This window comes from Schistocerca americana, chromosome 1 (assembly GCF_021461395.2).
Source record: "Schistocerca americana isolate TAMUIC-IGC-003095 chromosome 1, iqSchAmer2.1, whole genome shotgun sequence".
NCBI classification, from domain to species: domain Eukaryota; kingdom Metazoa; phylum Arthropoda; class Insecta; order Orthoptera; family Acrididae; genus Schistocerca; species Schistocerca americana.
The window spans coordinates 892,284,059-892,310,703 of NC_060119.1; the positions used below are offsets into that span (position 1 = coordinate 892,284,059).

Here is a 26,645-nt window from a genome sequence, read left to right on the forward strand (position 1 = left end):
GAGGAACAATCAAACTCATGATAACAGTGCTTCTGGCAAGTTTATTAGGATATAGTCACAAGTTAAAAATGTGTTAAATATGATCTCTCGACTCATTAACAAACTGCATGCGTAAAACAGCAGGGACGACAGTTGCTCGCAGTATATCCGCTGTAACCAGAGCCATATGTCGTCGTATGCTGTCCTTCAGACCAGGAAGAGTCCAGATACATCCCTAACAGACACAGCCTTTTAGATATCCCCACAACCAAAAGTCATACGGATTTAGGTCGGGAGATACAGAATAGTGGTGTGAACACAGTTCCGTTCTTGCAAAGCTGGACTCCCGTGTTGCACAAGGTGGTCCTTATAACGTGCAGGAGTCAACTCCTCGAATAAAAGCGGATTGAAAATGAAGTAGCTTGTAGAAACACACCACGCAGTCATATAAGCTGAGTGTAGTGGATGTTCCTATGCAACATTTAGCGTAGGAGTAGAATCAAATATGTGACAGTTGTATGCATTCACGGCATTGTGAAGAGTGAAACGTGCCTCATCTGTCTAAAGAATATTCCCCGGCCACTTCTCATCCATTTCTATGCGGGCCCAAAAAACGAAGTGCAAAGCAACGGCTTCATTTGGTGCACATTCTGAATCTTGCAGGTATACTAGTGTAAAAATGCAACGCAAAATCTTTTGAACTTTCCTAAGAGGAGAGAGAATTCCAGTGACATAGCTCGAGCACCGGCTGCAGAATTTGAGGCATGTGTTACACCGTCGGTTATAGCTACAGCAACTTCATCAATAACTGCCAGGGCAACAGACCGCCTCCCTCTCCCTGCTGCACCATCTAATTCACCTGTTGTCAAACTTCTTGATCACGTTACCTAGCCCATTTATTGACATGGTGCCTATTCACAGCTGTTTCTGTCGGCGATATTCCCAGCATGCAGCGCTACTACTGCTGCCGTTCTGATGAAACAACTTTACCACGGTCTTTCTTCTCAATAGCCATTGCGTTTCACCAGGAAAACCTTAATCTTTTACATCAAGAGTCACTTCACAAAAGAAATCAACATGCATCGCCATGCGACAAACAGCTTACTGACGTCAAAACAGGAAACATCACATTCTGACTGTTCACAGCGGCACACACATGGATGCATACGTACGTTGGACAAATAATTAGTCACTCTCCAGAAGATATTACACTAATATCGCAAATGACGCCTCTGGCCTAATAATGACTTCACTTCGCCTGGAATAGAGTTGCAAATGAAGAAAAGAGTCAAACAGCCTCTTCGGGTACGCCAAATCCAACTGAAGCCACTTGTCATGGAATATATCCTTTAGAGTTACAAAAAAATGTTCAAATTTGTGTGAATTCCTAAGGCATCAAACTGCTTAGGTCATCAGTCCTTAGACTTACTTACACACTACTTAAACTGACTTAAACTATCTTACGCTAAGAACAACACACACACACCTATGCCCGAGGGAGGACTCGAACCTCCGGCGGGAGGGGCCGCGCAGTCCGTGACATGACGCCTCAAACCGCGCGGCCACTACGCGCAGCATTAGAGTTACCAAATGGTGAAGATGGCAGGTACGTTTTGCCCACTGCTCCAAATATATGCAGACATTCTCTACGGGATTAAGACTGGGTGATTCAGAGGGCCGGTTTGAGGTGCGATATAGCGCGCGAGTGTTCTTCAAACCAGGAACTCATGTATCAAGCCTTTTGGACAAAGCTGTTGTCTTGGAAGCCGGAATTCTCCACAATATACTCATCAGAAAGATGTAGGATAAAGCGCGGATATTGATCTCCGATAACGCTGAAATAAAAGTCGTGATCTATGTTCATGGGAACTCGAATGAGTAGTCCCAGTACACGGTACGAAAACAATTTCCCAATAGAGCACAAAACTACCTCCTTCCTGAACTACACATTCCACACATAGCAGGTTAAACGTTTTATTAGGCCATCGGAGCACTCGACGCATTTGATGCAAAATCGCGACTCGTCGGCCCACGTTACACGTCTACAGTCAGTTACCGTCCAGTTTGTGTGCTGTTTCGGCCTCTAAAGACGTACAACTTTACATTTCGCTGAGGTTCTTTGCGAGGCACTCGACCTCAGACATCCACTTCATGGAGTTTCCCTCGCAGTTTTCGCTCGTAAACTGGTTGAGATGGATGTTTTTTCACCGACAGCAGCGGTTCTTGTCGGATTTAAAACCGATTGTCTTTGACAAGGCGTGTCATTCGTCTCCGGTACCTGTCTGCTAGAATCCGATAAGACCAATGGTCTTGTTGCAAGGCTGCGAATGGTACACTATTTTTTGTCGACCCGTTGGAGAGTCCACGCATTAACACCAACAAATCGGGCAACCTCATTCACAGTGTGGTCATGGGCCTGTCTAAGTGTGACAGCTAGGGACAGGAAAAAAACGTTTCATTTTGTGGCCAAATTCGGTGTTAGTTTTTGGCAAAGCCGATGTTATTTTTTCCAAAGTCTATGTTATTTTTTGCCAAAGTCTGTGTTATCTTTTGCCAAATTTATTGTTATTTTTTTCTAAATTATTTGCTCTTTTTGGCCAAATTCTGTACTTTTTGCCAGATTCTGTCTCTTTTCTTTGTCACGTATTGTGCCATTTTTTTGCCACAGCTGGTGTTTTGTTGCCAAATTCATTGTAATTTTTTGCCAGATACGGTGTATTTCCAAATTCGGAGTTTGTCCAAATTCGTTTTTTGCCATATTCGCTGTTGTTTGCGAAATCCAGGATTGTCTCGCCAAATTCGGTATTATATTTTGGCAAAGTTGATGTTATTTTAGCCAATTTCAGTTCTTTTTTTGCGAATTTGATGTATTTTTTCACCAAATTCGGTGTTATTCTTTTCCTCAAATTCGGTATTTCTTTCGTCAAATTCGGTGTTATTTTTGGTCAAATTGAATGTAATTGTTGCGAGAGTCAGAGTTTTTCTGCTAATTAATTTTTTTGCGAAATTTGATCCTATTTTTTGCCAAATTCCGTCCTACTTTTGCCAAACTCGCTGTTGTCGTTGGCCAAATTCTTTCATCCTCACAAATAAACTATTATTTTGAGATTGTTCCTTGAGGAAATTAGAACTCAAAATGCAATTTAACATCCAATAACTATGAATCACGGAATCAGAATATTAATATGGCAATATTAAAAATTCCGCGATATCTCGTAAAAGTCGGCGATTTCGCGTTATTTCGCTAAAAAAAAACGTTATTTCGTGTGTTTTTGCGTTATCCTTTTCACGAAATTATTCTGTCGGTAACAATAACTTCTCTCTGGCGTTCCTTCACGTCACCTCGTCGATCCATCTTATTTCGCTGGTGCCACACAACCAACTAGTACGTACACAGCATTTCAGTGTCATGACCGACGTCAGTGGTGGAGGACCACACGACCGCCTGGTACCATTTCTAAACATCTGCAGCTTTACAAAGCGACCATTTTAATCTTTTAAGGAGCAAACTAACATTTTGTGCAATTAGCTTAATACACACATATAGCCGCGAGGGATTAGCCGAGTGGTCTAGGGCGCTGCAGTCATTGACTGTGTGACTGGTCCCGGCGAAGGTTTGACTCCTCCCTCGAGCATGGGTGTGTGTGTGTTTGTCCTTCGGATAATTTAGGTTAAGTATTGTGTAAGCTTAGGGACTGATGACCTTAGCAGTTAAGTCCCATAAGATTTCACACACATTTGAACAGACATATATTTACATACACATCCATTTATATGAACCTATTTATAGATCGTGTGCACTCGATATGTGCGGCGGTTGGATAAGTAGCCAATGAAATGTCAGCTAGCATACTCCCCAGAAAACGATGTCTGAGGCTTGTTCTTTACGTCTTTCAGCATCGCTTCAGCTAACTTGCCGACGAGGTGTGCACTTCGGCCGCAACCATGAGCGCTCCTTCGCAGCAGCGTCAGACCGCTGGCGCCAGCGACCCGCAGTCAGAGCTGCTGGCTGCGATGCTGGCAGGGGACTTGGGCAGGTTCGAGCAGCTGCTGGCGAGCGGCGCGGCGCACGCGGCGCACTTGTACGGCAGCCCGCACTTCGGCAACGCCCTCGTGGTCGCCTGCAGGCACCGGGAGCTGCCGCCCACCTTCGCCCAGCGGCTGCTCTGCGACGTCTCTCCCAATGTGCACGAGGCCAGGCCGGAGCCGGTGCACTACGCCGCAAGGTAGGGCCTACTGAAACTTAGGCTTATGTGCCCGGCGTGGCCCGCGTGTATTAATTTCAGTTTGTTCCATCCCCTCCTTCCGCTTTCTCTGTCCGTCTCCTCCTACATCCTCTCTCTTTCCATCTCCTTCACACACTGCTCTCTGTCCATCTCCCCCTGCCGCTTCCCCTGTCCGTCACCTCCAACCCCTCTCTCTGTCCATCTGCTCCTCCCACCTCTGTCCTTCTGTTTCTTCCCCTTCTCTCTTGTCTCCTCCCCCTCCGTCTCCTCCTCCCCCTCTAATTACATCTACCCCTCCTCCCTCTCTGTGTTCATCTCCTTCTCCCCCCTTTCTCTGTCCATTTCCTCTGCCCCTCTCTCTGTTCATCTCCTAATGCCCTCTCTCTCTATACCTCTTCTAATCCCCACCCCCCTCTCTCTCTCTCTGGTTCATCTCCTCTGCCCCTCTCCCTCTGCTTTTCTTTTCTCCCCTGTCTCTGTCCGCCTCCTACTCTTTCCTTTCTCCATCCATCTCCTCCTCCTCCCTCTCTGTGTCTGTGGATTTCATCGTCCCCTCTTGCCCCTCCACGTTACCACCTTCACCCCAACAGGAGGTTGGTGGTTCTTACCCCAACAGTATTTCTTCCCAGGTCGTAGCTAATACAGGGTGTTTCAAAAATGACCGGTATATTTGAAACGGCAATACAAACTAAACGAGCAGCGATAGAAATACACCGTTTGTTGCAATATGCTTGGGACAACAGTACATTTTCAGGCAGACAAACTTTCGAAATTACAGTAGTTACAATTGTCAACAACAGATGGCGCTGCGGTCTGGGAAACTCTATAGTACGATATTTTCCACATATCCACCATGCGTAGCAATAATATGGCGTAGTCTCTGAATGAAATTACCCAACACGTTCGACAACATGTCTGGCGTAATGGCTTCACATGCAGATGAGATGTACTGCTTCAGCTGTTCAATTGTTTCTGGATTCTGGCGGTACACCTGGTCTTTCAAGTGTCCCCACAGAAAGAAGTCACAGGGGTTCATGTCTGGCGGATAGGCAGGCCAATCCACGCCGCCTCCTGTATGTTTCAGATAGCCGAAAGCAATCACACGATCATCGAAATATTCATTCAGGAAATTAAAAACGTCGGCTGTGCGATGTGGCCGGGCACCATCTTGCATAAACCACGAGGTGCTCGCAGTGTCGTCTAAGGCAGTTTGTACCGCCACAAATTCACGAAGAATGTCCAGATAGCGTGATGCAGTAATCGTTTCGGATCTGAAAAATGGGCCAATAATTCCTTTGGAAAAAATGGCGGCCCAGACCAGTACTTTTTGAGGATGCAGGGACGATGGGACCGCAACATGGGGCTTTTCGGTTCCCCATATGCGCCAGTTCTGCTTATTGACGAAGCCGTCCAGGTAAAAATAAGCTTCGTCAGTAAACCAAATGCTGCCCACATGCATATCGCCGTCATCAATCCTGTGCACTATATCGTTAGCGAATGTCTCTCGTGCAGCAATGGTAGCGGCGCTGAGGGGTTGCCGCATTTGAATTTTGTATGGATAGAGGTGTAAACTCTGGCGCATGAGACGATACATGGACGTTAGCGTCATTTGGACCGCAGCTGCAACATGGCGAACGGAAACCCGAGGCCGCTGTTGGATCACCTGCTGCACTAGCTGCGCGTTGCCCTCTGTGGGTGCCGTACGCGGTCGCCCTACCTTTCCAGCATGTTCATCCGTCACGTTCCCAGTCTGTTGAAATTTTACAAACAGATCCTTTATTGTATCGCTTTTCGGTCCTTTGGTTACATTAAACCTCCGTTGAAAACTTCGTCTTGTTGCAACAACACTGTGTTCTAGGCGGTGGAATTCCAACACCAGAAAAATCCTCTGTTCTAAGGAATAAACCATGTTGTCCACAGCACACTTGCACGTTGTGAACAGCACACCCTTACAGCAGAAAGACGACATACAGAATGGCGCACCCACAGACTGCGTTGTCTTCTATATCTTTCACATCACTTGCAGCGCCATCTGTTGTTGAAAATTGTAACTACTGTAATTTCGAAAGTTTGTCCGCCTGAAAATGTACTGTTGTCCCAAGCATATTGCAACAAACGGTGTATTTCTATCGCTGCTCGTTGAGTTTTTATTGCCGTTTCAAATATACCGGTCATTTTTGAAACACCCTGTATGTACACCACATTTACCTGAAATGATTCCAGGGATTTAAGATAAGCTTTTTATACATATCTTTACCCAGGTATGCACACGACAAAAACATTTCACATATATGTAGCACATACCGCATGTATTTGAACATGTATTCCACTTGCACCTCTAGCAAATTTCGCGCTCCACCTCAGTGATTTCGTCGTCGTATCTCCTGAACTACGAGGAGGGACCCAAAAGTAACCGGAATCGTAATGCTGCACATTGTGTACTTGTAGTAGCAGGTTGCGCCGCCAGAGCGTTGTAGTAGGAGCTCTGCTGAGTCATTCTGCCATGCGGCGTCACCCAACAGTGAGAAGTGTGGTTTCTTTGGCAGTTCTTTGAGTGTGCGTACAGTACAAACGTGACACGAGGAAATGGCTAGTTCTTACAAACAATGTGCGGCAGTGAAGTTTTGTTTCTTGCTCGGCAAGGACGTAGCAGAAACTGTTGCGATGATTCAGACAGCCTACAAAGACCATGCTCTTAGTAAAACGCAAGTGTAAAAAGCGAGAAATGGTGGTTAAAGATCAGCCCCGTTCCGGTCGACCTTCAACTGCTCGGAGTGAAGACAACATCGACAAAATCCGTGATCTCATCAGTGAAGATCGACACAGAACAATCGACCAACTCGAGAACTTGTCCAGGTTGTCCTGGAGCTCAATTCACCGCATCTAGACCATCGATTTGGGGATGCGAAGAGTGGCAGCAAAATTCGTGCCGAAGCTTCTTACCGGAGATCAAAGGGATCGTCGCGTTCAAGCCTGTCTCGAAATGAGGGACGCGTTCAAAGATGATCCACATTTTTCAACAAAATTATTACAGGTGATGAGTCATGGTGCTATGGGTATGATCCAGAAAGTAAACAACAGTCATCACAATGGAAGTCACCTGGCTCACCTCGACCAAAAAAAGCTCGACAAGTGAAATCAAACGTGAAAAAGATGTTGATCTGTTTTTTTTTTTTTGGCATCAAAGGGATCATACACTCTGAATTTGTCCCTGAAAACCAGACAGTAAACCAACAATTCTATTTGGAGCTTATGAAATGGCTTCGCAGAAGTTTGTCGCGAGAACGTCTGGCTTTGTGGGATTCTGTCGTGTGGTTCCTGCATCACGACAACGCTCCCGCGCACACGACTCTCAGCGTTCGCCAGTTTTTGGCCCCAACGAAGACGACTACCTTGACCCACGCACCCTGTTCGTAGGATTTAGCACCCTCAGACTTCTTCCTATTCCCAAGGATGAAAAGATACTTGAGAGGGAAGCGTTTTGCGGATCTGGAAGACGTAAAACGCAATGTCATGAAAGTGCTAGCAGGTATCAAAGAGGACGAATTTAAAAGGTGCTTCGAACACTGGAATGAACGTTTGGGCAAGTGTATTAATGTTAATGGAGAGTACTTCGAAGGAGATTAAGAGTCTATTTGAAAACAATAAAGTATATGCTTTCTACAAAGAAATTCCGGTTATTTTTGGGTCTCCCCTCGTATGTCTTTTACAATGATGTACTTTTATAGGTTATTCAGCGACATACATTCATGTGACAAAAAGTCATGGGATATCTCCCTAATATAGTGTTGGACCTCATTTGTCCGGTGTACTACGGCAACTCGGCGTGGCGTGGACTCAACAACTCGTTGGAAGTCCCCTGCAGAAATGTTGAGCCATACTGCCTCTGCAACCGTCCATAATTGCAAAAGTGTTGCCGATGCGGGACTCTGTGCATGAACTGACCCAGTAAATGTTCGATGGGATTTATGTTGGGCGATCCGCGTGGCCAAATCATTCGTTCGAATTGTCCAGAATTTTCTTAAAACCAGTCGCGACTAGTTTGGGGCTGGTGACATAGTGCACTGCCATCCATAAAAATTCCATCGTTGTTTGGGGTCAATGATCGGTTCAGCTGCACCAGGGGACCCAATCCATTCCATATAAACACACCATTATGGAGTGACCACTGGCTTGCACAGTACCTTCTTGACAACTTGGGCCCATGGCTTCGTGGGATCTGCACCCAACTGGATCCCCCACCACCAGCTCTTACCAACTGAAATCTGGACTTATCTGACCCGGTTACGTGTTTACGGTCGTCTAGATTGGTTCAAATGGCTCTGAGCACTATGGGACTCAACATCTGAGCTCATCAATCCCCTAGAACTTAGAACTACTTAAACCTAACTAACCTAAGGACATCACATACATCCATGCCTGAGGCAGGATTCGAACCTGCGACCGTAGCAGTCACGCGGTTCCGGACTGAAGTGCCTAGAACCGCACGTCCACCGCGGCCGGCACGGCCGTCTTAGAGTCCAAACGATACTGTCACGAGTCCAGTATATGCGATGCAGGCGATGTCGTGCTGTTACCAAAGGTACGTACTTCCGTCTGCCATAGTCCATTAATGCAAAATTTCGCCGCACTATCCTAGCAGATACTTTCGTCGTACGTCCCACCTTGATTTCTTCGGTTAATTCACGCCATGTTGCTTGACTCTTAGCGCTCGCAACTCTACACAAACGCCGCTAATCACGTCGGAAAACCTTTCGCATAAGTCACCAGAGTATAAATAAGAGCTCCGCCAATTCACTGCCCTTTTTTACCTTGTGCACGCGACGCTACCGCAATCTGTATATGTGCATATCGCTATCCTGTCACTTTTGTCTCCTCAGTGTGTGTGGATAGTGTATGCGAAATTTATTGCGAATTGACTTCGTAGCAAAGACGTAAGAAACTAAAAGTTTGCGAGCCATCTCAGTATCTGACGTAATATCTTCTGAAATGTGTGTCGCATAATCATATATTTTTGTAGATCCATCCAGCGTCATAGGTGGATATAGTCTGCGAAGTGTGTTGCTAATAGAGTTAGTAGCAAACAAGTAACAAATTTAAACGTCATGCATGATGCGGCATTTTTTGACGCATCCCTGTGTTTATGAAGTCATATCTCCTGAAATATGTTTCGTACACTTATATAATTTTGCTGGTACTTACTGTGATGTATGACAATACTGTCTGAAAAAGGTATTGAGAATACAGTAAGTAATAAAGAAGCAACAAATTAAAACATCATGCTTCATGCGGCAGCTTTACTGCATGAATAGCGAATGTGTAGTAAGCGACAAACTTTTTTCCTTTCATCATTTCGTGGCGGTTGGCAGCGAAAAACAGTATCGAAAAAGTTTGATATTGTAAACCCGATGCAACTACCGAAGTCGACAAATGTGCTGGACATGTGCACGTCAGAAAGACGTCGCGTGCCAGTAACGTTCGGGTGACAGTAGGTTCGTTTGAGGTACAGTTGCAAGCATTGCAACCACACGAATGCTTTCTACGCAGGCATTCTCCCGGTTCCCGTGGTTTATGACTGAGTGAAAGCTGTTCAAGTTGCGGCCAATGGACGGTTGCAACAAGTTTCGGCGGATCAGATGAATTTCTTCTCACTGGTTCCAAAGAGTTGAGCGTGCGCATGTTCAGAGCTTTTTGTGTTGTCTCGTATTATCCTCGTTGAAGGTAAGAAGTTCTAGGTTCCTGCTAATCTTTTAAAGGAGGTTTATATCTCAAACTTGGGAAAATTTAATACATCCTTGTGTAATTTTATTCCCTTAAAGGTTTTCTTCAATTACAGGCCACATGTTCTGTGGATACACGCTACGTGTCTTTAATGCAGTGGTTTCCATTGCCTTCTGCATCCTCATGTCGTTGATCATTGCTGATTCTTCCGCCTTTAGGGGCAATTTCCCACCCCTAGGACAAGAGTGTGCCCTGAACCTCTATCCGCTCCTCCGCCCTCTTTGACAAGGCCGTTGGCAGAATGAGGCTGACTTCTTATGCCGGAAGTCTTCGGCTGCCAATGCTGATTATTTATCAAAATTTAGGCAGTGGGGGGGATCGAACCCGGGACCGAAGACGTTTTGATTATGAATCAAAGACGCTACCCCCCCCCCTTTTTTTTTTTAATCTCATTTTGTTCGCTATTGTTCGTTGCATCTGCTCGGGGCGGACGTCGTAAGACATCCATTTCCATTTATGTTCGTTGTTGATCGATTGACTCAGTTTTTTTATTACAGAGAGCACGTAACTCTCTGACCGAACACGCTAAGCTACCGTGCCGGATAGAATCTAGATATAGTAGGGGTCAGTGAAGTGAAGTGGAAGGAAGACAAGGATTTCTGGTCGGATGAGTATCGGGTAATATCAACAGCAGCAGAAAATGGTATAACAGGTGTAGGATTCGTTATGAATAGAAAGGTAGGGCAGAGGGTGTGTTACTGTGAACAGTTCAATGACTGGGTTATTCTAATCAGAATCGACAGCAGACAACACCGACAACGATAGTTCAGGTATACATGCCGACGTCGCAAGCTGAAGATGAACAGATAGAGAAAGTGTATCAGGATATTGAAAGGGTAATGCAGTATGTAAAAGGGGACGAAAATCTAATAGTCGTGGGCGACTGGAATGCAGTTGTAGGGGAAGGAGTAGAAGAAAAGGTTACAGGAGAATATGGGCTTGGGACAAGGAATGAAAGAGGAGAAAGAGTAATTGAGTTCTGTAACAAGTTTCAGCTAGTAATAGCTAATACCCTGTTCAAGAATCACAAGAGGAGGAGATATACTTGGAAAAGGCCGGGAGATACGGGAAGATTTCAATTAGATTACATCATGGTCAGACAGAGATTCCGAAATCAGATACTGGATTGTAAGGCGTACCCAGGATTAGATATACACTCAGATCACAATATAGTAGTGATGAAGAGTAGGCTGAAGTTCAAGACATTAGTCAGGAAGAATCAATACGCAAAGAAGTGGGATACGGAAATACTAAGGAATGACGAGATACGTTTGAAGTTGTCTAACGTTATAGATACAGCAATAAGGAATAGCGCAGTAGGCAGTACAGTTGAAGAGGAATGGACATCTCTAAAAAGGACCATCACAGAAGTTGGGAAGGAAAACATAGGTACAAAGAAGGAAGCTGCGAAGAAACCATGGGTAACAGAAGAAATACTTCAGTTGAGTGATGAAAGGAGGAAGTACAAACATGTTCCGGGAAAATCAGGAATACAGAAATACAAGTCGCTGAGGAATGAAATAAATAGGAAGTGCAGGGAAGCTAAGACGAAATGGCTGCAGGAAAAATGTGAAGACATCGAAAAAGATATGATTGTCGGAAGGACAGACTCAGCATACAGGAAAGTCAAAACAACCTTTGGTGACATTAAAAGCAACGGTGGTAACATTAAGAGTGCAACGGGAATTCCACTGTTAAATGCAGAGGAGAGAGCAGATAGGTGGAAAGAATACATTGAAAGCCTCTATGAGGGTGAAGATTTGCCTGATGTGACAGAAGAAGAAACAGGAGTCGATTTAGAAGAGATAGGGGATCCAGTATTAGAATCGGAATTTAAAGAGCTTTGGAGGGCTTACGGTCAAATAAGGCAGAAGGGATAGATAACATTCCATCAGAATTTCTAAACTCAGTGGGGGAAGTGGCAACAAAACGACTATTCACGTTGGTGTGTAGAATATATGAGTCTGGCGACATACCATCTGACTTTCGGAAAAGCATCATCCACACAATTCCGAAGACGGCAAGAGCTGACAAGTGCGAGAATTATCGCACAATCAGCTTAGCAGCTCATGCATCGAAGCTGCTTACAAGAATAATATACAGAAGAATGGAAAAGAAAATTGAGAATGCGCTAGGTGACGATCAGTTTGGCTTTAGGAAAAGTAAAGGGACGAGAGAGGCAATTCTGACGTTACGGCTAATAATGGAAGCAAGGCTAAAGAAAAATCAAGACACTTTCATAGAACTTGTCGACCTGGAAAAAGCGTTCGACAATATAAAATGGTGGAAGCTGTTCGAGATTCTGAAAAAAGTAGGGGTAAGCTATAGGGAGAGACGGGTCATATACAGTATGTACAACAACCAAGAGTGGACGATCAAGAACGAAGTGCTCGTATTAAGAAGGGTGTGAGACAAGGCTGTAGCCTTTCGCCCCTACTCTTCAATCTGTACATCGAGGAGGCAATGATGGAAATAAAAGAAAGGTTCAGGAGTGGAATTAAAATACAAGGTGAAAGGATATCAATGATACGATTCGCTGATGACATTGCTATCCTGAGTGAAAGTGAAGAAGAATTAAATGATCTGCTGAACGGAATGAACAGTCTAATGAGTACACAGCATGGTTTGAGAGTAAATCGGAGAAAGACGAAGGTAATGAGAAGTAGTAGAAATGAGAACAGCGAGAAACTTAACATCAGGATTGATGGTCACGAAGTCATTGAAGTTAAGGAATTCTGCTACCTAGGCAGTAAAATAACCAATGACGGGCGGAGCAAGGAGGACATCAAAAGCAGACTCGCTATGGCAAGAAAGGCATTTCTGGCCAAGAGAAGTCTACTAATATCAAATATTGGCCTTAATTTGAGGAAGAAATTTCTCAGAATGTACGCCTGGAGTACAGCATTGTATGGTAGTGAAACATGGACTGTGGGAAAACCGGAACAGAAGAGAACCGAAGCATTTGAGATGCGGTGCTATAGACGAATGTTGAAAATTAGGTGGACTGATAAGGTAAGGAATGAAGAGTTTCTACGCAGAATCGGAGAGGAAAGGAATATGTGGAATACACTGATAAGGAGAAGGGATAGGATGATAGGACATCTGCTAAGACATGAGGGAATGACTTCCATGGTACTAGAGGGAGCTGTAGAGGGCAAACACTGTAGAGGAAGACAGCAAATAATTGAGGACGTAGGTTGCAAGTGCTACTCTGAGACGAAGAGGTTAGCACAGGAAAGGAATTCGTGGCGGGCCGCATCAAACCAGTCAGTAGACTGATGACCAAAAAAAAAAACCTAAATTATCCTATGGACTAACACACACACCCATGCCCGAGGGAGGACTCGAACCTCCGCCAGGACAGCCACACAGTCCATGACTGCAGCGCCTGAGACCGCTCGGCTAATAGCACGCGGCACATTCCTCTATTATTCTTCACATTCTTAAGTTATGTTGTCAACATAACTTAGCAGTCTGTGCCAGAACTCACTTGTGTACTGTTTTTTGCCTGCAAATTCTTACACTTTTACTCTTCTAGTACAAGGTAATATAAGATCTTTTAACTTCTTGGTAAATTTCACTATGTTTTTGTTTTGTATAAATATACAGTCGTAAAAAGCCACACATCCTGAAGGACAGCTCAAGACTCTCAGTGACATTGCGTGGACTATCTACTTACAATTGTGTTGAGTTTCCTGAAGATGGCATAAAAACCGAAATCCGGTTCACAACAAACACTACAAACTATAAAAGAAATACAATATTGTAGCGCCTGCGTTGTCCAGAAGAACAGCGCAATGTTCCTTTGAGCGTGCATGCGTGTTTGAAGGAACAGTCAGTGCGGCGACTACAGCCATTATGAAAGACATGAAATGTATTCGCAGTCGCGAATATGGACAACCATCAGCTGTATAATGGAATGACGAGAGTATAAATTTGTGCCGGCACGGAGCTTGAACCTGGATTTCCCGCTTAGTGCGAGCGGTCGCCTTATCATTAGACTGAGCTCGTTTAACGGCCACACCGAAACTTCCATATATCGCCAACCATCTGTCTACAGCTTGCACTCGCACATCCAGTATGTGTATTCCCGTGCAGGGGAGATATTTTAATTGAAAGTCGCTTGCCCGGTGTCGGCAAAGACTGTGGCAGCAGCAGTAGCTACATACAGTCCGTAAGGCGCGTCTACCACAGTCAGTCACGTCACATGATTTTGTATATGTAAAAATGGAAACGCCTCAGTGACATTACAGCTCTATAGACGACCGTTACTTTCAGCTACGTAGCTTCGGTATCTCCAGCAGGCTTTTGCGTTCCGCTGTTGAAAGACGGCAACAGCACTGCCAGCTGTCAGGATTCGGCTTTCACTATATGAAATACGGGATGGAGAAAAATAGGCTAGTAATACATAGCTGTGCAAAAGTGAAGGGCGAGAGATTAAGTAACATAACATATTAACTAAGCGGTGGAAATGAATGAAACTGCGGGAGCACGTAGTCAGAGGTCTCCCACTCGAGCACAGAAAGCTTGACGTCGGATGGCATGAGGTCAGAGTGACCATTAGCGCCAAATGGGGTTGGCTCTGCAACACAAGGCAGTTAAAGGAACGGGAGAAGAAGGTGGGTGTCAATCAGTGGTTTCGATTACAGCACGGCCCGGAGACAACATCTGGATGACTTCACACGCTGAAGAACCATCGAGAAACTGATTACAACGACGGAGTGCGACTATTGTAGCCCAGGAGTGTGGTACAGCATCATTTCACGTTCTTCGGGAGTGTTCCGACCCACTGGCGCTGCTGTCCGAAGGAGAGGGGGTAGTCGACCACGGTCAACTACTGCAGCACACGACCGCTACATTGTGCAACGGGCAAGACGGGAGCCCCGTCAAACAGTAGGTGCAATTGCAACGATATTTAACACAACTGCAAGCTACGTGATGTCATGCTCCATAGTGGCACGTCGACTGCATGGTGGTGGTCTCTTTGTCCGACGTCCAGGACGTTGCGTTCCACTGACGCCTGTGCATCGGCGGCACCATTTGTGATGGCGCCAAGAGCATAGTGAATGTACCAACGAGGTGAGGGGTCGTGTGCTCTTCTCGGATGAGAGCAGATACAGCATGACTGGTGATTCTGGGTGTAACCTCCTAAGGCGAGAGATGAGAACGCAAAATACGCCAAGGAGCATCGCTGAATGTGATAGTTTTGGTTTTGCCAAGTGCTATGGTGTGGAGAGGCATAATGTTGCATGGGTTTACTAACCACCAAATCTTTGTACATGGAACCTGTTAGCGTTGTTGTGACACGATACCTCTTCCCTCCTCTGCGTCTTTTCAGGGTTGCATTCCGCCATGACTTGATTTTTATGGATGATAATGATCGATCGCATCAAATGGCTCATGTGGAGGATTTCTTGTGACGAGAGAATATTCGGCGAAGAGACTGGCCTGCCCGTTATTCCGACTCAAAACCCATCTAGCACGTGTGGGATGCGTTAAGGAAATGTTTTGCAGCACGCTCACATGCACCAGCGACCATCCAGCAGTTGTCCCGCTGGTGGAGAAATGGAACACCCTATACTAACAGCGCCTCACCAACCTGGTGGCCAGCATGGGTGCACGTTGCAGAGCATGTTTTGCCGACCGTCATGATCAAAGACCCTGTTAAGAACCGTGTTCTGCCTTTTCCAATGACCAGGAACCATCATACTTCGCAGTGACTTCAGTGTAACTATTGTGTTTCAATAAAAGTGCCATTTCTGTTCGTCGCATTGCGTATTTTTTTCAGTTACCTTCTGTACTATGCTGTACCAGTTCTTTCTATGTATCGTCCAGGTATGGCCGAAAGTAACACATCTTTCGAAATTTACTTTCGTCCTTAAGTTTTGCAAACAAGTGTGTGGTAAATGTTTCGAAAATTGCACAGAAAAATAATTATGGACATAGTTATGGACATATTTTGGGGGAGCGTCGTTGCAGGGAGCGAGACGGGGGTTACATCTGTCTGACATGGTAAGGAGGACAGGGAGATGGTCACTACCAATGGGGTCTAGTACTTCCACCACTATGCGTCCAAGGAGGTTGGGGGAGGCCAGGACCACATCAGGAGTGGTACTGGATTCAGAGTGGGTGTGTTGCGGAAGGGGGAGGAGATCACCTTGCAGGGAGGAGAGGAACCGATGCCACCGCCGGAGCTGGATGGTGGAATGACTATCGATGTGGAGGTCGGCGGCAATCACGTAGGAGAAGAAGGTATGGTGAATGTGAGAAAGGAAGTCAAGCAGGATGGGGGCTGCAGGACGGACTTAGGTGGTGGCGCAGGTAACAGTAACGCCGGGGAAGAAGAGGCTAAGGATTAGGTGTTCAGTGGGGTCAGAGAGGAGAGGTTGGAGTCCAACAGGGATCTGGCGAAGGTAGCCAATGGCGACGTCGCCACACGCCATTGGGTGGGGATTGTCAGAATAGTGGAGGAGGTAGGGAGATGTGCTGACGATGCGTGTGAGTTGGAGAAAGGTTTCATTAAGGAGGAAGGCATCCACGCAGTGGGTGAGGAGAGTGTGCATGAGGAGGTTCTTGTTGGTAAGGAGGGAGCGGATGTTTTTAAATAAGATACGGTGCTGTCATGCCATGGTGAGGTTTAAACGAGGGTGTCAAGACGGGAGAAGGTAATGTGGGCCTGGTTATGGGAGTAGGTGGCGAAGGTATTGAGATGGAAGATGGAACGGGCTGCCAGGGAGATCTGTTGGACGGTATGGGAACGTTAAAAGGCATGGACGTTCTGGAGGACAATCGTCATGGATAATGTCCTCCGCTGAAGAGGGGGGGGGGGGGTCATCAAGAGGGCAGACGGGGACAGTGAGTTCGGGAGTGGAGGGGGGAGGGAGGTCAGGCTCGCAGTTTGCAGTATATTCAAGATTATAGAGCCCCAAACTCAGCACAACCCAACCGAGCATCGATGTCACTGACTCAAATTTCATGTCAGTGAACCTCGCGACTATACATGTTAGACTGTGGTATTATAGTCGAATACATTTCTGATGTAAGTGTCAGCAGCGGCCATGACAACTGGTGTCATCTGCAGGAGCGGCAACGTGGCGGCGCTGCAGGAGCTGCTGTCGCACAAGAAGACGCGGGTGAGCGCGCAGACGGCGTGCGGCCGCACGGCGCTGCACTGGGCTGTGCTGGGGTTCCGCGACGCGCCCGCAGACAAGAAGCTGGCGGTGCGGCTGGAGGCGTGCGTCGCCGCCCTCGTCGACTGCCCACTGTTCGACGTTAACCGCGCCGACGACGAAGGCTTCACCGCTCTGCACCTAGCAGCGCTCTACGCACTGCCTCGCGCAGCTGCCGCCATAATCGACAGCTGCAGGTACCAGTCCATCGCTTAAAATGAAAATGAAATATATCTACCACTCACTCTCTCAGTGTTGTAATGTAGGGTTAACTCTTAAGGTTCACTCTAAGACATGAAAAATGACGCACCACGAAGGAATTATCCGAATTGGAAAGAAATCGGTAGATTTGAAGTACATGCACAGAATGATTACAGTCTCTGAAAAACTGCATAAATTATTCAAGAGAAAGTGTTTCATAAATTGAGCCAGTCAATAACGCGTTTGTCCACCTCTAGCCCTCATGCAGGCAGTAATTCGTGTTGGCATTGATTGACAATATTGTTGGATATACTCCTGAGGGATGTCGTGCCAAATTCTGTCCAATTGTGCGTTAGATGGTCAAAATCCCGAGATAGATGGAGGACCCTGCTGATAATGCTCATGACGTTTGTAACCTCCCCACAAAATTTTGAAATGACAATAATTAAATGTAAATGGGCATCGTGCTACACGTAACCTCCCAGCAGAAATAAAAGAAAAGTCTATGATAATGAAATAGAGCCGAATGTTAGCTTCCCACAGTAATAAAACTCAATGATAATAAAAATGTGCAAAAAATGTTAAGTCCCCACAAAATTACTGAACAATAATGACCCAATGTAAACTCGACACAAAAATTGAGAAATGAATATTAATCCTTAAACCCGCAATAATAGGGCAGCATCGCTGACCTTAGGCCCTGTGCAATAATTAACCTGAAAAATTGATTCTGGGAGGAAAAGCATAGGAAATATTGTTTCAATTGGAATGATTCTTTTCTTTAAAATGATTGCTTTGAAAACAAAATTATTATTGGGGCATTTCTTGAACAAATTAATTACAATTAACATACATTACATTATCAGATGCGCGCAATGCTGCTTCATTACCTTACTTAACAATATACCTCGTCCCCAAACCTTGACCAGAGACCCATGTCGACGCCCGCCGACTCCTCACACACAGCTGCGACTCGCAACTGCTAACTCGCAACTGCAATTACATGCTCTCGCGACTCGCTACGTACAACAACTGCACTCACGCGCGGTCAAGCGCAGACTAGCAACGATAAATAACTCTCTGGTCAGAGATTCTGTCATGCCTCGCCATCGCTGCTACTGAATACATACGTGTTTCACGTTGTCAATTGAGGAGAGATCCGGTGATCTAGCTGGCCAAACACGAAGACATGCAGTAGAAACTGTTGCCCTGCGTGGGCGAGCATTATCTTGCTGAAATGTAAGCGCAGGATGGCTTGCCATGAAGGGCAACAAAAGAGGGCGTGGAATATCGTTGATGTAACACTGTCCTGTCAGGTTGGTAACCCACTGCTGCCTGGGGCGTATCCAGACACGTCCTCGGCCTGGAATCTCATTGACTGGAGTAGAATTGTCTTCAGTGATGGGTCCCGCTTCGAAGTGAGCCCTGATGACGAGCGAAGATGTGTTTGGAGACGTCCCAGACAGCGGTGGGATACCAAACTATCGCCCACCATTTTGCCCGACAACTAGGAGTGATGCTCCGAGATGCCTTTTCTTTTCATATCAGGAACTCTTTGGTGCCATCCGCGGCACAGTTACAGCGTAGTGTTACGTCGACGATATTCTACGCCTCGTTTTGTTGACCTCCATGGCAAGTCATCCCGGCCTTACATTTCAGCAAGATAATGCCCGCCTGCATACAGCGAGAGCTTCTGCTGCTTGTCTTCGTGCTTGGGAGCAAGGTCACCAGATCTCTCCCCAACTGATAACGTTATGAGCGCTATAGGCTCGGTCCTCCAACTATCTCGGGATTTTGACCATCTAACGTGCCAATTGGTCATAACTTGGCACGATTTCCCTCAGGAGGATATCCAGCTATCACAACATTATCCGACGCTACAGCCGTGAACCACTGTAACAGTTATTACGTCTGGAAAGTCTCAAAGAGCACAACTTAGTTATTCGTTTCGAATCGTTCTGCCAAACTAAAACCGTGTCCTGGTAGCCAATGTGAAGCCGAATAACTGCTATCATAAAAGCCAGAGGTGGAGCAACACGTTGTTTACTTGCTGAATTTCTGAAGCTGTTTCTCTTGAAGAAGTCACCAATTTTTTCTGAAACTGTAATCATTTATCTGTCAGTATATGTCCATCACATCTACTGATTTTCGTCCGCTTCGAATCATTCCTCATGGCGAGTCTTTTTTTTCTTAAAATAGTGTGTTTTTAAACACAAAAATCAACTTTCAGCGAATTTGACACGTGCTTGTCTGCAAAACGTGTACTATAAAGAGATGTATAGAATGGCTTGCTGTATAATTATAAGTCAGTCAAAATGCAAGATATGTGTAATTAATGGTTGTTATAGACTAAGTTAATATTGAAATTATAAACATTTTTATTGGCTGAGATCCAGCAACCGTACGTTTTTTAGTTACAGGATGTATGTGTGGCTAACTCGGTTGCACAAAATTATTGTCAGATTGACCATGGTTCAAAATGGTTCAAATGGCTCTGAGCGCTATGGGACTTAACTGCTGTGGTCATCAGTCCCCCAGAACTTACAACTACTTAAACCTAACTAACCTAAGGACATCGTACACATCCATGCCCGATGCAGGACTCGAACCTGCGACCGTAGCGGTCGCGCGGTTCCGGACTGTAGCGCCTAGAACCGCTCGGCCACTCCGGCCAGCAATTGACCATGGTTTCGACTGCACTAAGACAGTCTTGATCATAATAAAAATAATACGTAGAATTACACGTAATCACACCAGATGTAATCCTATGTAATTTTGTATTCTGATGAAGACTGCCTTAATGCAGTCGAAGCCATGGTCAATTTGACAATAATTTTGTGCAACCGAGGTGGTTATACAAACATCCTGTAACTAAGTCAATATTGAGTGTTTATGATCCACCTAAGCTCACCGCGTAAAAAAGAACACTAGTCACCTTCGAGCACTGTAGTTGGTGTAGAATGTACCAGACGGTCATATGACTCTCCTCCAACAGCGTATAGCACTATGTATTTGTCAGTCGTTTTTATGGGCCGGCATGGAGACGTGACACAGACTGTCGTGGTGCCCCATATCTCGTAGATTTTTGAAAGATGACATGAATATCGCCTTAAGCCGCTGACAAAATCTTTATTTAAACAGCTAGTTTTAGTGGACTGACCATCATCAGATTCTTAAAAGCATTTACAGCTCCATATGGTGTGCTTCCCACAGCGTTAATGCCGGCTGCTGATGTAACATGAAAGAATGCACTGCCTAGAATAGTTTACATATAGATGATGTAATTTAAATTACAATGTCGCAACACTGACTAATTCGTGTTTTTATTATCTGCCGTCAGTGATTATACACTCCTGGAAATTGAAATAAGAACACCGTGAATTCATTGTCCCAGGAAGGGGAAACTTTATTGACACATTCCTGGGGTCAGATACATCACATGATCACACTGACAGAACCACAGGCACATAGACACAGGCAACATAGCATGCACAATGTCGGCACTAGTACAGTGCATATCCACCTTTCGCAGCAATGCAGGCTGCTATTCTCCCATGGAGACGATCGTAGAGATGCTGGATGTAGTCCTGTGGAACGGCTTGCCATGCCATTTCCACCTGGCGCCTCAGTTGGACCAGCGTTCGTGCTGGACGTGCAGACCGCGTGAGACGACGCTTCATCCAGTCCCAAACATGCTCAATGGGGGACAGATCCGGAGATCTTGCTGGCCAGGGTAGTTGACTTACACCTTCTAGAGCACGTTGGGTGGCACGGGATACATGCGGACGTGCATTGTCCTGTTGGAACAGCAAGTTCTCTTGCCGGTCTAGGAATGGTAGAACGATGGGTTCGATGACGGTTTGGATGTACCGTGCACTATTCAGTGTCTCCTCGACGATCACCAGTGGTGTACGGCCAGTGTAGGAGATCGCTCCCCACACCATGATGCCGGGTGTTGGCCCTGTGCGCCTCGGTCGTATGCAGTCCTGATTGTGGCGCTCACCTGCACGGCGCCAAACACGCATACGACCATCATTGGCACCAAGGTAGAAGCGACTCTCATCGCTGAAGACGACACGTCTCCATTCGTCCCTCCATTCACGCCTGTCGCGACACCACTGGAGGCGGGCTGCACGATGTTGGGGCGTGAGCGGAAGACGGCCTAACGGTGTGCGGGACCGTAGCCCAGCTTCATGGAGACGGTTGCGAATGGTCCTCGCCGATACCCCAGGAGCAACAGTGTCCCTAATTTGCTGGGAAGTGGCGGTGCGGTCCCCTACGGCACTGCGTAGGATCCTACGGTCTTGGCGTGCATCCGTGCGTCGCTGCGGTCCGGTCCCAGGTCGACGGGCACGTGCACCTTCCGCCGACCACTGGCGACAACATCGATGTACTGTGGAGACCTCACGCCCCACGTGTTGAGCAATTCGGCGGTACGTCCACCCGGCCTCCCGCATGCCCACTATACGCCCTCGCTCAAAGTCCGTCAACTGCACATATGGTTCACGTCCAGGCTGTCGCGGCATGCTACCAGTGTTAAAGACTGCGATGGAGCCCCGTATGCCACGGCAAACTGGCTGACACTGACGGCGGCGGTGCACAAATGCTGCGCAGCTAGCGCCATTCGACGGCCAACACCGCGGTTCCTGGTGTGTCCGCTGTGCCGTGCGTGTGATCATTGCTTGTACAGCCCTCTCGCAGTGTCCGGAGCAAGTATGGTGGGTCTGACACACCGGTGTCAATGTGTTCTTTTTTCCATTTCCAGGAGTGTATATTCGCCTAATATGATGCTGTAAATGCTTTCAAGAACCTGATGATGGCATACTGACCAAAACTGGTTGTTTAAATAAAAATTTTGTCAGCAGTTTTCCCGGCGGGGTCAGGGATTTTCTCTGCCTCGTGATGGCTGGGTTTTGTGTGCTGTTCTTAGGTTAGTTAGGTTTAAGTAGTTCTAAGTTCTAGGGGACTGATGACCATAGATGTTAAGTCCCATAGTGCTCAGAGCAATTTTGTCAGCAGTTCAAAGCAGTAATCATGACTTTTTGAAGTAAATGAAAATACTAGAGAAAATTTCGGTTCTCTCATATGAATGTCCTGCACCCATTTCATCATCTTTTCCAGTTTAAATGGATTGGTGAGCTTGTCGGTAGAGTGTTTGGGTTCCTCACGTGGTTGGATTAATGGAAGACATCGAAGCAACTTGGAGACAGGGTCCTAGATTTGTTACCGGTAGGTTCGATCAGCGCACAAGTATTACGGAGGTGCTCCGTGAGCTCGAATGGGATCCCTGGAGGAAAGACGATGCTCTTTCCGCAGGGCACTATTGCGCAAATTTAGATAACCGGTATTTGAGGCCGACTGCAGAAAGACTCTTCTGCCGTCAACGTACATTTCGCGTAAGGTCCACGAAGATAACATGCGAGAAATTGGGTATCGTAATGAAGCTTCTAGATAGTCGTTTACGGTGGTTTGCGGAGCATGTATGTAGATGTGCAGAGTAACTAGGTACCTAGTAGAACAGTTCATAATGGTAAGAACCCTGTATGGTATATATTCACTGAAAGAAACAATGGCTACTGCATAACAGGCGCCAGACTATACCTAGAGGGACACAGATTCTAACAAGGGGGCTATACATGAAGCAAAAGCAGAAAAACTGAGCTCAGTTTTCAAGTCTCCCTTTACTAAGGAAGATACAGAATTACAAACAACTATGCAAGCTATAGGGAAAGATGAGTTTGAATTTTGAGGCTAAATCATTTAATTTTATCTCGAAATCAGCGAATTTTGTGCCGAAATCTGTAAATTTTTTTGTCAAAAGCATTGTCTTTTGAATCGAAACTGGTTGGTATGAAAGATTCTTTTAGGATTTCTGATTGAGTAGAGAATAAATGTTTGAAATTCTAAGAAACGTTAGTATAGGGTGAGAAACGTTAGCGTAGGGTGTAGGGAAAGATGGGTAATACACAACATGTAGAAGAATCAACCGGTTGAGATACTTATGCAGAGATTAAAAGTGGCTTGCATGGAATAGTCTAGCACGGAGAACTCTATCAAATCAGTCTTCGGATTGCTAGACTATTCCTTGCAAGTCACCTTTCGTCTCTGCAACAACAACAACAAAGCAGTCTGAATTTGAGTATAGTATTGTAAGATTTTACCAGTTTATCAATACCTCTGCTAGGAGCAAAAATGTGGCTGGTCAAAAATTGTTATTTGTACGGTTAAAGCACACAGTACGTTGGTGGGAGGGAGACTGCACTCTGTGAGTACCACCCGTATGTAAGGGATAGTACGGCGCAGTACCAGGTTTACACTGAGGCGACAAAAGTCATGGGATAGAGATATACAGTATACAGGTTGCGGTAGCATCGCAAAAAGGGTATAAAAGGCGGAGGTGTCATTTGTGCTCAGGTTAGTCGTGATAGAAGGTTTCCAATGCGATTACGGTCACCAGACGGGAATTAACAAACCTTGAAAGCGGAATGGTAGTTGGAGCTAGGCGCATGGGAAATTACATTTCGGAAATCGTTAGGGAATTCAATATCCCGAGATTCACAGAGTCAGGAGTGTGCAGAGAATACCACATTTCGGTCGGTACCTCTCACCACAGGCAACGCAGTGGCCGACGGCCTTCGCTTAACAGCTGAGAGCAGTGACTTTTGCGTAGTGATGTCAGTGCTGACAGACAAGCAACACTACGTGAAGCAGTCGCAGAAGACGATGGGAGACGTACGACGAACGTACCCGTTAGGACAGGGCGGTGACATTTGGTGTTAATGGACCATGGAAGTAGATGACCGACGCGAGTGCCTTTGCAAACAGCACGACATCGCCTGCAGCTCTTCTCCTGGGCTCGTGATCGTATCGCTTGGACCCTACACGACTATAAAACTGTGGCCTGGTCAGATGAGGCCCGAATTCAGTTAGTAAGAGCTGACGGTAGGGTGGTGCAGACCCGAATCCATGGACTCAAGTTGTCAACAACACGCTGCACAAGCTGGTAGTTACTCCTTAATGGTGTGGGCTGCGTTTACATGCAATGGACTGGACCCTCTGGTCCAACTGAAACGCTCATTGACTGGAAATGGTCATGTTCGGCTACTTGGAGGCCATTTGCAGCCGTTCGCGAACTTCAAGTTCCCAAACAATGACTATTTTATTTCGAGTCAAAAACATTACAACAATATTTACAATATATACAATATAACAAATCAGGTCAAATCATAAAAGAACAAACTAAACGGTATTAGCCCAAAATTGTGCAACGGCAGCAGCATTGTCTGAAACATCAACAAGCTCTTGTGTGGAACATGATACAGGACATCTAGGACAGTTAATTAAATGTTTGGTTGTCTGTTCTTCTCCGCAGTCACACAAGGTGGAAGATTCCTTCATGAAGCCCCATTTAAACAGATTGTCCTTAGTTCGTCCGACGCCACTCCTGAGCCGATTTAGAGACTTCCACACTGTCCAGACTTGATTTCCACCAGGAGGAAGGGTCTCAGAAGGAGTCATCCAATCGTTACTGTCAGATTTTGCTGTCCACTGAGATAGTCTGGCTGCTCCAGTCCGACCGGTGAGGGGGGTAGTAGTTCTCATGAAGCTCCTCCTAGATTTGAGTCTACTAATTGGTAGCTGGTATCCATGTAGCAGGTGATCGGTGTTATGATCTGCTTTATGTCTCTCAAGTTTGGCTGCGACTTCACGCCTTATGTCTGGAGGAGCAATACCTGCTAGTTTATGGAGTTTATCAATAGGTGTAGCTTTGAGGCATCCCGTTACTGTCCTGCAGGTTTCGTTCAGGGCCACATCAACCTGCTTTGCATGAGATGACTTGTACCATACAGGACATGCGTATTCAGCTGCGGAATAACACAAGGCCAAGGCTGATGTTCTTAGTAGTTTGGGATCTGCACCCCAAACGCTGCCAGTGAGCTTCCGCAGGATGTTGTTACGAGCAGCAACTTTCTGCTTGGTGTTAGTGCAGTGTTTTCTGTAGGTCAACGTTCGATCTAAGGTGACACCCAGATATTTGGGGTAGAAACAATGTTCAAGCTCTTGATCTTCCCAAAACACTGTAAGTTTTCTATAGGCCTCTCGATTGCGTAGGTGGAAAGCACAAACTTGAGTTTTAGCAGGGTTCGGTCTTAAGTTATTGACTCTGTAGTACTCAGATAGGTCCTTGAGAGCAACAGTAAGCTGGTTTTCTACTGTGTCAAAATCTCTGGCTTGTGTGACTAAGGCAAGATCATCTGCATAGATGAAACTCTTTGTAAGAGAAGGTTGAGGCTGGTCATTTGTAAATATGTTGAACAATATGGGGGAAAGGACACTACCCTGAGGCAAGCCATTCCTTTGACTTCTCCATCTACTCTTTCTTCCTTGGAACTCCACATAGAATCGCCGGTTTTCCAAAAGTGTCTGCACAGTTCTGGTGAAATTAATGTCTCTAGTGATGTAGTAGACTTTGTGCAATAATTGTCGATGTTGAATGGTGTCATATGCTGCTATGAGATCCACGAAGACAGCCCCGGAAATGTATCCTTTTTCATATCCCTCTTCAATATGTTCAGTCAGATTAAGGACTTGTGCTGTACAATTCTTTCCAGGTCGGAAACCTGCTTGTTGAGGTATGAGTTGTTTTTCAACAATGGGAGTGAGTCTATTTAGCAACATTCTTTCATAGATTTTATACAAATGGCAAAGGAGCGAAATCGGTCGGTAGTTCTTGGGATCAGCTGCACCCTTTCCAGGTTTTAGTAAGGGAATAACTTTAGTTTTCCTCCAGATGGCAGGGATCTGTTTCCGCTTCAGACAACCATTATAGAATTGCAGAAGCCATCTTTCCGTGATGGGACCAAAATGTTTAATTTGCTCAATCATTAGGTCGTCTAGACCAGGCGCTTTACCATTTTTGCATTTCTGAATTGCGGTTCTGAGTTCTTGTAAGATGAAGTCATTTGATATATGGTTGTTTTCACGTTCAGGTTCTCTTTTGAGTTTTGTTCTATCTTTAGAACAATTGACCCTTCCATTCTGAACTAGATGATGAGCAATTTGATCTGGTGCAATGTTTGCATGGCCATGATTGTGGACAGGGTCGTTGTTCAGGCGTCGCAGCAACTGCCAGGCTTTCTGACTGCTTTTAGACATATCAAGGTTCTCGAGTAGCTCTATCCATCGTTCTTTTTTGGATTTGGCTAAGGCTGAGGATAAATTTTGGCCAGCAGTTAAGGTTTCAATGCTGTAAGGATTATCATTGAAAAGTTGGATATAGTTATGTAGA

At 45.8% G+C, this 26,645-nt stretch overlaps 1 protein-coding gene across 1 annotated transcript in view; it reads left to right on the forward strand.

Moving 5' to 3' along the window:
• Positions 1 to 26,645, forward strand: part of LOC124594948 (transient receptor potential cation channel subfamily A member 1-like) — a 187,501-nt gene that overhangs the window by 80,874 nt on the left and 79,982 nt on the right. Inside the window, exons 2-3 of the mRNA XM_047133459.1 lie at positions 3,877 to 4,205; positions 17,068 to 17,352. Of these exons, the coding sequence (XP_046989415.1) occupies positions 3,925 to 4,205; positions 17,068 to 17,352 (566 nt within the window). The 5' untranslated portion in view covers positions 3,877 to 3,924. The remainder of the gene's footprint in view (positions 1 to 3,876; positions 4,206 to 17,067; positions 17,353 to 26,645) is intronic.